General features: G+C 38.4%; 1 protein-coding gene across 3 annotated transcripts in view; it reads right to left on the bottom strand.

Moving 5' to 3' along the window:
- CNTN3 (contactin 3) overlaps window positions 1-16,239 on the bottom strand; it is a 317,071-nt gene that overhangs the window by 15,739 nt on the left and 285,093 nt on the right. For all 3 annotated transcript variants that reach the window (XM_046675345.1, XM_046675355.1, XM_046675364.1), the window contains 2 exons: window positions 14,750-14,865; window positions 2,201-2,387 (listed from right to left, as the gene is read on the bottom strand). In XM_046675345.1, coding sequence (XP_046531301.1) covers window positions 2,201-2,387; window positions 14,750-14,865 — 303 coding nt within the window. The remainder of the gene's footprint in view (window positions 1-2,200; window positions 2,388-14,749; window positions 14,866-16,239) is intronic.

The raw sequence follows: 16,239 nt of genomic DNA, 5'->3' as shown, positions 1-16,239 counted from the left end.
TAAGAATCAACACGTGGGAGCCAGCCCCATGGCCGAGTGGTTAAGTTTGTGCACTCGGCTTCAGTGGCCTGCGGTTTCACTAGTTTGGAACCTGGGTGTGGACGTGGCACTGCTCATCAAGCCATGCTGAGGTGGCGTCCCAGAGGCACTCACAACTAGAATGTACAACTATGTATTGAGGGGCTTTGGGGAGAAGAAGAAACAAAAGAAGATTGGCAACAGTTGTTAGCTCAGGTGCCAATCCAAAAAAAAAAAGAATCAACATGTGAAATGTACTTAGAACAGTGACTGAAAATTGCTCAGTGTTAGTCATTAAAATCATAATCATCATCATTATTGTTGCAAATTTCTACTTTAGATTGGGTATTTATATGCTATCTTTAAATTACAAAGGGATTTTGCTACTTTTTAAATTGTATTTCACTTATTGTACATTATAATGGTATTCCTATTGATTCATAATCAGTTTCTTCCTTCTGCCTTACCAGTTCACTAACTTCTTCACTGATTCCATGATGATGTCACCCTGTCTTTTACAATCATAATTTCCTAGTGAGTAATCACATCAATTATTAAGCCAGAGGAAACAGCCAGATAAACTCGTTTGCATATATTTTTGCAATCAGAATTTTTGATGGATACTGTGCTTTGAATATATAAATAATGATGTATATTTAAATCCTACTAATTCAGAATTGTTATTGGGAATACCAAACATATTTAGTGAGAAGTTCTAAATACAGAATATTTTCAGTTAAGTATTTCCAAACTGACATGCTCCTTGGTCTAACTTCAACTACACATGTGTTATGAATAACACGTTGGGTCAGGTTTCTCTTAATAATTAGTAAAGGATAATATTTAATTATCATATTAGTTGGTCGCTTGTATGCTACTAAAGGGATTAAAATGGTTTGTTGCTAAAGTTTTGCTCTGCAATCTCATTATACTAGTAAGTTGGTAGCCAAACACCTTTTTCTATAGATAATGCTAAGATAAATATGTGAACTTCCTGGATCAAACTAATACTGCCTAATTAAAATCCAAAGTAGGAGAACTATGTTTTATATATAGGTTAACTGATGCACAACGTTAGCCAATGATATTCAATTTTATTTTACTGGTGTTAGCAATTTTAGTCAACAAATGTATGTTCTCATAAAAATTTGGGAATTACATATGGAAATAGAAATGCACTAATGAAATTTGCAATTCAGCAAAATAACTCATTCCCATATAAATCCAGTTAAACATTTTTACTGAAGTAATACATTTTGAAAATAAATTAAGAAGAAAAATAGTTTTCTGCAAATAAGCGTAATGTGTCATTGTGTTCAAGTTTCTAAATCCCTTCATGCTCCATTTTCCTCATCTTCAAAATGGAAATAGTCATGGTACCTACCTCATGTGGTAGTTATGAGGTTTAAATGTGGGACATTAAAACTTGCATAGAACATTCCAATCGCTATTAGCTGTGATGAGGACAATGACAATGGCAATTCAAATGGTTGCCTTGTGAGAAAGTAGCAATACAATGACTAAACATATACTTGTGCTATCAGTTTAACTGAAATATATGTGGGAGACTACAAAATTGCAAACCACTGATTTTCTTGTAAGCTAATTTAAAGCCAAGTTAGTGTATACCTTACAACTGGTGCTTATAAATTTACCTGTGAATACGTAACTAACAAAGACTCAGCTTTGAAGGCAACGCTGACGTCTCTGGTCAGATTTTTTAAAGACTCAATATATATTCACATGGACCAATATTCTCTAATGGTAACCTTTTATTGTACATTGCCATCTTTTGAATAACGTAGGAAAGAAAAGAAGAAAAAAAATCGCTCCCAATTCTTTGACGTGAACTTTAACTTATTCATGCTTATTGGAAATCCTCAAGCTTTGGGAAGCTAAAAATACATGAAAATAAACCAATTAAGTTGATTAAATTTTAAAAGAAAAGTGGATAGACTTGACTAAACCCATCACACTAAGAGTTTTCAAAAGGTGCACATTCATTTTCACGTGGGGTATCATGAAGACAATATGTGTGGCTATGAATTTACAAGGGTTTGGAGTTGGCTTTATGTCTTTCAGTGGGCTTACTGACTTGGGTTGTCCATTTCAAATGATAAAGAAGGCTACCATTTTAAACATAAATTATTTCCTTACTATTCAAAAATCAGAATATACGTACGAGTTTTCTTTGTGGTTGCATTAACTGTGTCGCTAAAAGGGCCTGTACCAGCACTGTTATAAGCCCGGACTGCAGTGTAATATGCCAGGTTGCTTTTCAAACCACGAAGTCTGGCTGATGTCTCATTTCCTGCCACTTTCACTTTGCTTGACAATTCCTCTTCTCCTCCATTATTCCAATACCGCACCTGGGGGACAGAAGACATAAAAGATGTAAAGGGATGACAAAATAGCATCCTTTACAGATAGTCATTCACTGCATAACGATGTTCTGGTTCAACCAGGAATTGCATACACAACAGACCACATATACTGTGGTAGTCCTATAAGATTATAAACAGACATGAAAAATTCCTATCACCTAGTGACGTTGTAGTTGTTGTTACATTGTAGCACAATGCCTTACTAACATGTCTGTCGTGATGCTGGTGTAAACATACCTTCAGGTCCTTTAGAAGTATTCCAGAAGAAGGCATTGTTATCATAGGAGATGACAGCTCTATGCATGTCATTGCCCATGAAGACCTTCCAGTGGGCCAAGATGTGGAGGTGGAAACAGTGATATTAATGATCCTGGCCCTGTGTAGGCCTATACTAATGTGTGTGTTTGTGTCTTAGATTTTAACAAAAAAGTTTAAAAAGTAAAAAGAAAAACAAAAGGTTTTAAAAATAGGCAAAGCTTACAGAATACAGATATAAAGAAAGAAAATATTTTTGTACAGTTGTGCAATGTATGTTTTGACACACATTGTTAGTGTCATTACAGAACAGCCAAAAAGTTAAAAAAATTTAAAATGTAAAAATATTACAGTAAGCTAAGGGTAATTTATTATTGAAGAAAAATACTTTTTATAAATTGAGTGTAGCCTAAGTGTGCAACGTTTGTAATGTCCCAGGCCTTCACATTCACTCCCCACTCACTCACTGACTCACCCAGAGCAACTTCCAGTCCTGCAAGCTTCATTCACGCTAAGTGCCCTAGACAGGGGTACCATTCTTTATCTTTTATGCCACATTTTTACTGTACCTTTTCTATGTTTAGATATGTTTAAATACACAAATACTTACCATTGTGTTACAATTGCCTACAGTTTTCAGTCCAGCAACATGCTATACAGGTTTGTAGCCTAGGAGCAATAGGCTATACCATATGGCCTAGGTGTGTAATAGGCTACACCATCTAGATTTGCGTAAGTGCATGCTATGATGTTCACACAACAATGAAATCAACTGACAATGCATTTCTCAGGATGGATCCCCATTAAGTGATGCATGACTGTACATTAAGTAATCTTCATTAAAATTGGCACTGCAATTTATTTATTTCATCATTTATTCAACAAATATTTATTAAGGCCCAACGATGGTGCAAGGTGCTGCATTAGGCTCTGTGCCACAGAGGTGAAAGAAAAGAGACTCTAGGAGGAGACAGATAATAAACAAGTACACAAATAAACCAGATAAATTCAAAGAGTAAGTGCTAAACACTATTACACCATAGTCTTATACATGGGAAAATGAAGGACAAATCTGCATATCTAATAGAGTGAGCTGCTCCCCCTTCTCAGACCCTAATCAACCAGGCTGTGCTCAACTCCAGAATGCTAGCAGCTATGCGTAAGCTTCCCTGGATGGTGGAGATTCCTTCTGTGAAGAAAGTAAACTGTCAGGGAAAAGACCATCGAAAAGCCAGCTGGCCACTGGATTGGCCTACAGTGGTGGCCAAGTGTCAGTAAAGCCCACCTGTGCATGCAGAGCTGCCACAGAGAAAAGGAGGGCAGGCAACATAGTTAATAGAAGTATATATTAAAATGCTTCATTTGTATTTTACTACTGTCAATTGTGCAAATTGATCTGAGACTTCTTGCAAAGATATATCTATATGCATAATATAAAAATATAAAAAGTTAATGAGAATATTTGATAAAAAAGGAAGCAAAGGTAGAAAAAATACCACAAAAAAATACTTGTTCCCTGGCTACCTCCAATGTATGTTATAAAGGTCTGCTAAGCTTTGCTAGAAAGTCTGGATTATTCATAAAGTAAAAACAGAAACCAGACCAACAATAGCAACAAAACAACCAAACAAATGGTTCATGAAAAGTACAACTATTCCTCGTGGTGAGACTGGCTATTACCATTTGACCACTTAAAGAAGGGGCTGGACACTTAACATAAATAATTTGTAAAGCAGAGTACATATTTTTTACTTTTGTAAAGACATATGTGCCCTCCTGTTTTTCTTATAATATGTGCCCTTTTTGTCTGACTTTTGCTTTTGTATTCTTGCCGTGATTGACTTTGGGAAGGTGGACCCAGTGTTTATAGGTCTGTTGGTTTTTTTAAAGAAAGCAGAAACCCTGATTTTAACGTGAAATACCCCAAATTTAGAGTTGGCTCCATTTCTTTAAGACAAAGTGTGGGCCAAACAAAATGTGCTTATGGGCTGCGTAGGGTAACCAGTCTCAGTCCTCTAAGAAAAATACACTAGAAATTACTGTTTTCTTAAAAAAATGAGCAACTGTAATATTCTATCTTTAAAAACTTAGTAGCAAAGTATAAAACTCAGGTTTTTCAATAATGATCCCAAATTAGCACACTAATATTATATCACACCAGATCAACATTTTCCCTGTATATGTGCATGTATGTGTGTGTGTGTATATGTGGGAGAGTATTTATATATATATGTATATATGTGTGTGTGTGTACATATATTTATATTTATATATAGGCTCCCTTAAATTCACGTAAAATGCTGTGCTCATATATGTGTGTATGTGCATTTTTCTTGGAAAAGAGTTAACGGTTTTCATAAGAACCTCAAAAGGAGGAACCCAATGATGAACCCAAATGATCTGGACTAAATTGAACCCATAGCTTTTACAGCTTTAAAGCATTGAATTAACACTAAAACTTGATGGTGATATTTTAGCAAAAAAAAAAAAAAAAAAAAAACCCAAATATCTGACTGGCTCCACTTACCATCGTAAAAGAAAACCACACAGGTTTTATTCATTAATTAAAGAAAACATGCCAAATTGTATTTTATATAGCCACGTAAATTGTTAATGGATACTAAAAGCTCGTATACATTCTAAATTCAGCAACTGTAAACACTGTAGGTATTGCTAAGTTTAGATGACTCCAAAATGATAAGACACTTTCCCTGCCCTTGAAAGCATTATTTCACTATTAACTAAGAATGACACATAATAATTATAATAAAATGTTATAGACAGCCTGAAAACTTGTGGCCTGGGATATAGCATAGATTAGGAGGAAAATCACATAATTATGAGCTATAATAATCCTCACTTAACACATGGGAAAGCGGAGGCAGGGAGGAGTAAAGGAACTCAAGCAGGAGCATCCTGTTATGCAGGCTCATCTCTTCTTAGGTTTTAATCCATGGGCCATTCTTTTTCTATGTCAAATTACCTCAATATAAGTTGCCTAAGAAATTGTTGCTTAGGAGACTGATTTAAAGAATAAATAAAAATAATTTTCAATTTGCATAAGAAATATCTTTTATAAACCCATTTATAGAAAGTACTTGAAGGTTCTTGATAGCAGTATGTTACCAAAGTACTTTAACCAATCTCCATGTATCAGAATGAGAGATTTATTTTTAGATCTCAGTTGCTGACAGGTATTAGAAATACTTAAACATAGAGAAAATTTATGCCAGATTTGAACATATTAGAATTGATTCTATAATCTTCTTAAATAGCTTTACGTAAAAATTGAATAAATATGCATATAACTAAAGCATAAACAAAGCAGTGACATTAATATTCCCAATTTTCTATAAGTAATCAATTTTGTTCTATAAAATTTAGCTCAAAAATATTTAAATAAGGATAATTTTTTTTTTTTTTAAAAGAGAGAAAAGTCTCTTTAGAATGAAATAAAGACAAAGATCCCATTTTTCCTCTCTTTTGTGGCTTGGGTTTAAAGGTAAATGTTCCACACCTGAGAACAGAATATAACTCCATGCTAATCTGGATTTTATAGGCAAAACCACAATACAGGGATGAAGAAAGGAAAAGTGTCCAGGCTAAAGGAACAAACTCTGGAAGTATAATTGTGCAGAAGAGTTATAACACTGACAGAACATGAAGGGAGCATCTACAAAAGATGAGCAGAGAGGCAAATAGTACAAAGCACATGAAGAACCCCGCCAACAAGAAAGTCAGTCAGCAGACTCGACCAGTGGGAGACTAGCTACAATACACTGATAAATTTAAATACACTGATCTAAAGGGACCTTAAAATAAGTATGTTTAAAATGTCCAAATTTACCAAAGAAGGGGCTAAATTTATAACGCAATAATAGGAGATAAAGAAAAAAAGATTGGGCAAATCTGAAAAGTATCAAGGTGAAGTCCTACACCTGAAAAATACAATATTAAAAACTAAAATCAGTCATAGAATTAGCCTTCTACCTTCTGAAGACTAGAAAGTAGAAGAGAGAATTAATAAATCCAGAACATGGAGAAAGAAGTAAAAATTATGAAAGTGAAGTTAAAAGACACTGAGGACAGGGGCTGGCCCCGTGGCCGAGTGGTTAAGTTCACGCGCTCCGTTGCAGGCGGCCCAGTGTTTCATTGGTTGGAATCCTGGGCGTAGACATGGCACTGCTCATCAAACCACGCTGAGGCAGCGTCCCACATGCCACAACTAGAAGGACCCACAATGAAGAATATACAACTATGTACTGGGGGGCTTTGGGGAGAAAGGAAAAAAATTAAAAATCTGAAAAAAAAAAAGACACTGAGGATAAAATGATGTTGCAACCAGATTTCCAGAAGGAGAGAGTAAGGAAAAGGCAACCAAAAAAGAGAAAATGTCTGAGAATTTTCCAGAAGTGAAGAAATATAGGAATTTTCATGCTGTAAATTTACTCAGAGTTTAGTGGGGTAAAACTAAAAGGCAAATCCACTCCAAAGGAGAGGGTGATTAAGACTGAATTTTTTCGTTTTTTGAGGAAGATTAGCCCCAAGCTAACACCTGCTGCCCATCCTCCTCTTTTTTTGTTGAGGAAGATTGGTCTTGAGCTAACATCTGTGCCCATCTTCCTCTACTTTATATGTGGGACGCCTGCCACAGCATGGCTTGATAAGCAGTGTGTAGGTTTCCACCTGGGATCCAAACCAGTGAATCCTGGGCTGCCAAAGTGGAGTGTGCGCACTTAACCACGGACAATACCAAACCCTATATATGCTATGGTTTTTCCTATACATACATACCTATGAGAAAGTTTAATTTATAAATTAAGCATGGTAAGAAATTAACAATGATAACTAATAATAAAATAGAACAATTATAACAACATATTGTAATAAAAGTTATGGTAGATCTTAGCAACCAGAGAATATGGCTATTTTTCTTATTAACCGGAGAACTTTCACGTTTTCACTTAAAGAAAGTATGTTATGGCTTCTCCTGGGCAGGTCCTGTTTGTCAGCATCACTACTCTTGGGCTTTGGGGCCATTATTAAGTAAAAGTGTGACTTGAACACAAGCACTGCCATACCGCAATCATTGATCTGATAACTAATACAGCTACTAAGTGACTGATGGGGGTGCAGCTTATACAGCATGGATACACTGGACAAAGGGATGATTCACGTCCTGGGTGGGACTAAGTAGGACAGCATGAGATTTCATCATGCTACGCAGAACTGTGTGCAATTTAACATTTATGAATTTTTTATTTCTGGGATTTTCCATGTAACATTTTCAGACCCCAGTTGACCTCGGGTAACTGAAATCTTGGAAAGCGAAACACTGAATAAGGGGGGACTACTGTATTTGGTCTCTGCCTCCTGTTTCCAGGCACACAGCTCCTAAAACCTTTGGAATCTCTTGAAGTAAGAAGTGTCTTTTTGTATGCTAATACGATTTCTGGTGGCTGCAGGCTCCCGGATAGCTTCAGGATGGGGGCTGATGGGTAGGGGAACCAACCCTATGATTAGAGGGTTGGAACGTTCAGCACCACCTCCTGACAAGGGCTGGAGGGTGAGTTAGTTAGGTTAACTAAGGGCCAATGTTTAATCGACATGCCTATGCGATGAAGCCTCCATAAGAAACCATAACTGAAGGGATTAGGAGAGCTTCTGGGCTGGTGAACACAGAGAGGTGCCGGTAGGGTAAATTGCCTGGAAAGGGCAAGGAAACTCTGGGCCTCCTCCTGTATACCTGGCCATGTGCATCTCTTCTATTGGACTATTCTTGAACTGGATCCTTTATAATAAATGGATAATAGTAAGTAAAGTGCTTTTCTGAGTTTTGTGAGCCATTCTAGCAAGTTGTTAAATCCGAGGAGGCGGTGGTGGGAACCGCTGATTTATAACCAGCTGATCAGGAGTATGGGAGGCCAGGACTTGTGACTGGCATCTGAAGTGCGTGTGTGTGTGTGTGTGTGTGTGTGTATCGGGGAGGGGGGTGTTTCTCGTGGGACTGGGCCCTTAACTTCAGCTAACTCCAGATAGACAGTGTCAGAATTGAACTGAAGTGTAGGATACCCAGAAGGTGTTGGAGAATTGGGTGGTGTGGAGAAAAAACCCTACATATTTGGTGTCAGAAGTGTTCTGTGTATAGAGAGGAAGAAATTTTTTTCCCTTTTATTCACCAAGATAGGTACGTAAGTCCTGATATTCCGTGTCTATGAAACACCATAACTCCAATTTCTTGATGAGATAAGATATTTTTTTCTTTAGAACCATAAAAGCATTTCACAAGCAGAAATATTTTTATCTGGGTAAGTAAACAAAAACCAACTTGAGTAATGTCAGGATTTAAAACGCTAACTCTATTTCTACAAGTAATTTGGTTATTCCAAAAAGTAATGTCCCCGCTGTGAGGAGTCCTTAATATTACTGCATCAGAGATTTCACTTAATTTAAACTTGAAACTTAAAATGAAATGCAGCTTATAAAATTAATATATTGAAAAATGGCACCTTTCTTAGCCATTAAAGTACAGGTATTAAGCCAGAAATGCGATTTTAATAGACTAAAATAATTCTGTTTGTACGTATAGATTTTTAGAGAGACAAATATTTCAACTTAGCTGCTAGACCAAACACATTTCAATAAGGATGGGGCGGGCCAAACTGCATTCAGTGGTGTTTTTGAAACAAATCCAGATGTATCTTTAACTCTTCTTTACTCAGCTTTCAGTCTTGGGAGTGCTGACCCATATGAACTACATGGCAGGCTCCCTTGCCCTCTGGCTTCTCACTGAATTTGGTCAATAGGAGGCAGGAGACGGGAGGGTGGAAGGAGAAAGGCTGGGGTATTTACCCCCCTGGATCCCTCAGTGCTGAGCCACAGTTTGGCAGGGACTATGTTTGCCTAATCAGGAACTCAGCTCCATTTGGGGAAACCTCACACACACAGTTACTGCTCTCTCCAGCATACCAAAACCTTCCACCAACTCCAAAAGTCTGCATTTTATTCACTCAAATTCATTTTTGCCTGCTCTCTATTTATTTAAATGTGTTTGACTTGTTTCTACCCAATTTCCCCGGTACATGCGACTCATTATAGAGTGAAGTTAATCCTTCGCCTGACAGTAGGGAATCAGACTCAGTGTATACGTCTGTTGTTCCAGTAGAATTTTCAGATTCTCAAAAAAGTACTCAAATATTTGACATCTTTTTCCATTTTAATTAAAATGTTAGAAACTAAACACATTCTGTACAGCTGTTTAGAACAGGAGGCTAGAAGAAGATATCTGCGAAGTTTTAGTTGGGTATTCTGCACACATTTTTAGTTACATTCTTCTGCCAAAAATGTAAAAAAAATCTACTAAGTTCCTCAAAAACATGCTACTCTGTATTATTTCACAAGAACAGACTTTTGTTTCAATCACTTATCAAGGTCAATCTCCAAGTTTTATTCTTTTAAGACACAAAATTACTTTAAAGAAATTGATTGTATATACCATGCTAGAACTTGGGAGCCGTTGTTCCTCAGGCACCCACTGCCCATGAACTTAAAGGCTTCTGCAACCTCTTATCATGTCTGCATCTCTTGTTCCTATCCAAAGGGTACAAGAAAAGATCTGAGCCTGGCTTAGCAGATGAAATAAATTGGAGCCCAGGGAAATGAGCTCCTCAACTGCTACTTGGTCAAATCAGAAAGAAAATTAGTCTAGATGCTAATGATGATGGGTGCTCAGCATGCCACATGGCACATGATCAACCCTTACTGAGATGAGAGGAAAGCAGGAGCTATTAACAATTTTCAAGCCATACTGGGAAAATTGCAACCCAGAAAGTTAGCCATATGACTGGTAGTTAAATACTCTGCTAAGTCATTTATTTTTCCAGGTTAGTGTTTAAATTATGACTGAAACTATGAAAATACATATTTTCATCTTGGTATGATTATATAAATTATTTCTTAAAATTTCCCCAATTAGGACATCTTTCTCTTAGCTTGTTTTCTTTTCATATTACCAAGCAATCAGGATAGAAATTTTCACTAGTTGTTTCCTTTCAATACTGTATTCATGCTCCATCTGGATGGTAGGTTTGCTACTCTTTTTTTTCTTTTTCCCCGAGGAAGATTAGCCCTGAGCTAACTACTGCCAGTCCTCCTCTTTTTGCTGAGGAAGCCTGGCCCTGAGCTAACATCCGTGCCCATCTTCCTCTACGTTATATGTGGGATGGCTACCACAGCATGGCGTGCCAAGCAGTGCCATGTCCGCACCTGGAATCCGAACCGGCCAACCCCGGGCTGCTGAGAAGCGGAATGTGTGCATTTAACTGCTGTGCCACCGGGCTGGCCCCAGGTTTGCTACTCTTTACACAGATAGGCAAGATGCAATGCATTCCAACCTATAATCAATTTCAAGGAAAGTCCCATTTGCTAATTGTCCTCTCATCTTTTTGCCTCGCACCCTAATGGCAACACCAGCAGCAACAGAAACAAAAGCCATTGAGTTACACACTTGGATTGTCCTAAGTGTTTCTACACTACTCCACTGGTTTTAAAATTTTTCCTTCCAGTGAAATCTTATCCCAATGCCCAATATTCAAAACACAGAAAAGTGGAAGCCCTAAAAGTCTCTTTGGACCATTTTGACAATGGCTGCTTTATCTCATTTAATTCTCTAAAGATGCTGTGAGCTATTTACTGTTATCTTCATTGTAACTGAACCTTGGAGAGCTTCAGTAACTTGCCCAAGGCCACACATCAGTAAGACAGTGGAGCCAAAATTGCATTTATTCAATCAACACATATTTTTGCACGCCTCTTGGGTCAGATAGGACTCTGGGCACTTGGCACACATCAGTGAACAAACAGGCAGGGTTCCCTGTCCCCTGTGAAGCTTATCTTCTATCCTAGAGGATCTGAATGCACGTTTATCTAATTCTAAAATGGTGTGGACTTAACGAGGTACTCTGCTGCCTCTACTTGGATTCTTTGGTTTTCTCTCATTCAATCAACCTCTCTTTCCTGACATGGCCAATAGTGGCGTAATTCCACTTTCTGATGGAACAGCCTTATCTGGATGACTCCTTATCAGCTTAGATTTATATATTCCAAAATCAACATCTACGTGCTCCCATGCTGTCAAACATTTGCCAGTGACTGCTAACATTCCTGTGGTGCTTAGAAGCCCACAAAGCCATTTATATATATTCTCCTGTTTATTTCTCTTAACTATTTCACAAGCTACAAGAGGTCAAGAATTATGATCCTGTCATGTGGTTGGTAAAGAGGAAAGTTATTACTGGGGATGTGCCTCTCTGTCTACTGTCTGAGGAATGCAAAATGTGTTCATTTATTTTCTTTAAGCAAATTTGATTTAATATTGAATTCCATATCCTGTTCAGCTAATGCAAAATTCAACCTCAGTCACTCCTGGGGCTCCCTTCCCAAAGCCTTGCCAAGATGGCTTACTATTATTACACTGATTTGATTTCTTTAGTCCAAGCATTTCTGGGCTATGCTTGGGGAATGGGAAATCATCGCTGAGTGTGGGAAACACACCTGTTCTCTTCTGTGGTCTTGCCACCAACCTGGGCACTGCCAGCTAGAAAGCTATGGGCCCCAAGAGCTTTTGTAAGCCTCAGACCTTTATTTCCTCCAAGGTCATCTTTTCTCCTGTATTTTTTTCTCAGTGACGTTTTTTCTCCGTTCACCCTCCAGAATACATGGAACCATCTCCTTAATGGCTTGGGCTTTGGAAACAAAGCTGGGAAGGAAAGGATCTTGCAGATAACTCCTCTTGATACCTGTCACAAACTCTCTTGAGGCAAAGGGGCTTAGAGCTGGGGAATTGCTTGAGAATATTTACTGGGCAGGAAACTATAAATTAATATCTCAGAAGTCCTTCAGGGACAAGGCTTGCACTTAGTGATTGCTTATTAGGAGCCAGAAACTGTGAGAAGCACATTAAGTATCTAATCTCATTCAATCCTCTCAAAATCCTAATGACGTTAGGCCTATTACTGTCCCCATTCTGCAGGGGAGGAAATGGGGCTCATAAAGTTTATGTAACTTTTCCAGGACACACAGTGAGTGGCAGACTTGAGATCTGGCACAGATTTGACCTCAGAGCTATGCTTCTTTACATCTCTGCTCCCCGTCCCACTTACCCTTCTAGTCAATGCCATTTCTTTAACCACTGGGGAGCTACTATTGGTTGCCCACTGTCTGTCTTTCATTGCTTACATTTACTGCCATGGAATTAAGAGAATTTTCCATCCAAATCTTGGGTTCTTTTGAGATGCTGATAAGTTGCTCTGCTGCATTTCTGTGGTGTTTTACTTCTTCAATCCTACTTTCTTTCCTTAAATCTTGACAGCTCTAGCTCTGATCAAGTCTCTGTGTGTAAAAACCAGTGTTTCCTATATTTAAGTGTGCAGGAAGATGTTTCTATACGGGTATTTACTGAAAATGTACATTAATAAGACCCACTCCTAGATATTTGGGTTCAGAGGGTCCAGGGAGGGTTCTGGTAATTCTGATGCAGGTGGTCCATGGCACATGCATCACCACTCTAGTTTATCCTTTCTCTACTTTATCATTAATATTTATTCACGAAAACGCTTGTTTGGTTACAAGGAACAGAAACTCTCTCAAGTTCAAATATAAAGAGAGTTTACTGAAAAGGAGGGCAAGGTGACAGTCTGAGAAAGAATACAGCAAGGCCACCAGAAAACTGGACAGCTGTCAAAGAACTATTCTATTTTGTTCTCTTTAAGGCTCCATGGGTCGTTGTCGCCTCCATTCTTTAGGGTTGCATGGGAATATGTCTGCTCCATCTCATCTCTGCAGACCAGCTTTGTCCTGCTTGCCCAAGGCCTTAGCTTGAGAAGTCTGAACTGAGTCCTAAATGTGACATATCACTGCACTATACTCACGAATTATAATCTCTATATGGCTTACTTCAGTATATCAAAGAACCTGACTAGCTCAGCTTAACTGTCCATGGGTCAGATGCCTTTGATCAAGTGGCCACGCTGCTGCACCTGAGATTATGCTGGGAAGTAGAGGGGTCCATGGCCCTGTTTTGCAAACATGTCCGTATAAGTCTACCGCTGAATCAGAAGTAATAAGCACGAGAGAAAAAGGTGCCGAAAAAGACAGCTGTGGTTGGGGATGAAATCACAACTATGACTACCACAAAATCATTGTCAGAGAATCTTCTTACGACTTACTTTTTATCTTGCAGTTCTAAGCTTAACTGCTCCCAGTCCTCACTAACTGCTCCCTACTAAATATGGGGCCCAGTCGGAATGGGTCTTTTTTAACATTCAAAGCGGTCTGAGACCTGGCCCTTCTGGACCTTTCTGCAGTCACCCCTCCTAAGGAACCTTCTTCTGCAGGTGGGCCTCTACTCCTTCTGCTCCTCCAAGGTGCCATGCTCACTCTGGAGTGTTTGCCACTTTTACTTACTTTTCCTTTAAAGTCCTGTTAAGCCTTATTACCCTTATGAAACCTCTCAAGAACGCTCATCCTTCTTAACCATTCAAACATTTTCTGTTTGACCTGTTCTGACCTTCATTGCATTTAGTCTGATGTTATCCTCTGTTTCAGATCTTTCACCTTATTTTACCAGAGAGTTCTTTGAAGGCAAGAATTATATTACAGAAAGTTGTCTTCTCTAGAACCTAGAAGGGAATTACATAACGTAACAAGGCCACCAAGAAAGTACCAAAAGGGGTTAGAGGAAGCAATTTCCTATTGGCATAAATATCCTAGGAACTTAAATACTGCAGTTCAATCTCACTCTTATTTTTTAGTCAATCCATCTAAAAGATTTGGCCCACAAGACACATGATTTCCTTTCAGATTATTATTTTTTCTTTCCTACACCAACTAAAGTTATTTTCATTCAACTTGTGGCATTAAATTCAATATCCATTGATAATCACATGGGACAAGGAGCTGGTGAAATTTCAACAAAAGTCACACTTGAGCTAAGATGTCACTGTTAAAATGAATTTAAAGGAAAGGAGACCAAGTACCATGGAAACATACATACATGAGCTATTTAATAACTAATTAATTTTACAAGAAATTACCTCATAGCCGAGTAAATGTCCATTGCTCAATTTCCAAGGAACGGCGTTCCACGACACTTCAATTTCTGAGGAAGACAGGCTATTTGCAGAAACCTGAGATGGAGCTACTGTAGGCTCTGTTTGGAAGCAGAAAGTGAAATACAATTATCATTTTGGTAGTTAATTAAAAAACCTATTGAAGTTCTTATTTTAAAAAAGCACTTTAATGTATTTGAAAATATTATAAAATATTCTATAAAAATACTTGAAAACATGAAGCATGTTTTGGTCAGTTTCCATTTCTTAGGAATAGATGGCATCCACACGCTTTTCCTTGCTAAACAGCCACAGCAAACTGTCCTTTATTCCCTTGCACTTCTTCTTGGCATTTTACTTTTATTCCTTTCTTTCCCTTTGTTCTCTCTGCCTTTTCATTATTTCTCTCCTCTTCATCCCACAGCTCCTGTTTGGGAACTCCTATGCTCACAAATGCTATTTATTCATTTTTCTTGCCAAACAAAGTCAAGTTCTACAGAGTTCATTTATTCAATAAGCATTTATGAGTGCCTTTTCCAGCTCAGGCCCATTAAGAGGAGCACACTTAAATGAGACAGAGCAACTTTCAGGGGTCTACTCTTTTAAAGGAGCAGACAGACATGCACAAAGCTTATTACACAGTGAAAAGGTCCCTTTGTAACAGACAGCTCTTGGGGCTTTATGGGACTCACAGTGACTCTCCCTTCTCAGGGCGTAGTGCTGAGCTGGGACACCCCCTCCCCCAGTATCCATGTCTGTGTTCAGTGACCCTGCTCATGGCCATGGCTCACTGATACTGAGATAGAGTCTCAGTCCAAGGATAGACCTCTTAGATTTTCTCTCCTGAAAAGCTGAAACTTGGTTTGGAGAGACAAGGAGTACTTGAGGCCAGTCTACCCAGCCCTGGTGCCCTAGAGAGGTAGACCAGTTTCTAAGGCCCCAGAGCTTCTCTGATTGAGGCTCTTCATGAGGTTTGCTGTTTAACCCTCCCTTGGATTCAAAGGGAGGTCCTAGAATATTTCCAATAAATCCTTTGCCTTCTTCATAGACAAGGTGAATCCATTCTGATGTTTGGAACAGAAGGATCTTTAATTAACTCATTAGCGGTGACAGAAATGGAAACAAGAGAAGGAAAGTGTAGGAGATAAGGAGGGTAAAAGGCTGTGGCTGTCCCTCCCTCCCAAAGGCCAGCTCTCCCGGTCCAAGATGCAGAGCGGTAGACAGTGCCCGAAAACTCCCTAGTTAATTGCCATCATTCCCCAGACCACTGACTTGCCCTTGTACTGAAAAGCCTTGGTATCTTGGAAATGGAGTCTGGCTAGGAATATTAAAAGCTCTTTCTTTTGCAAAGTCTTTTATAATACCTGTTTGGTTTTTTCTCAGAACTCAGTGAAAAAATAGAGGACAAGAATAGGAGATGAGGGTACCAAGAAAGATTGAGTCTATTTATTATTTTTAGGAATGACAACTGTGGG

This window comes from Equus quagga, chromosome 1 (genome assembly GCF_021613505.1).
Source record: "Equus quagga isolate Etosha38 chromosome 1, UCLA_HA_Equagga_1.0, whole genome shotgun sequence".
NCBI lineage: Eukaryota > Metazoa > Chordata > Mammalia > Perissodactyla > Equidae > Equus > Equus quagga.
This window is presented reverse-complemented; position numbering and strand designations above follow the sequence as displayed.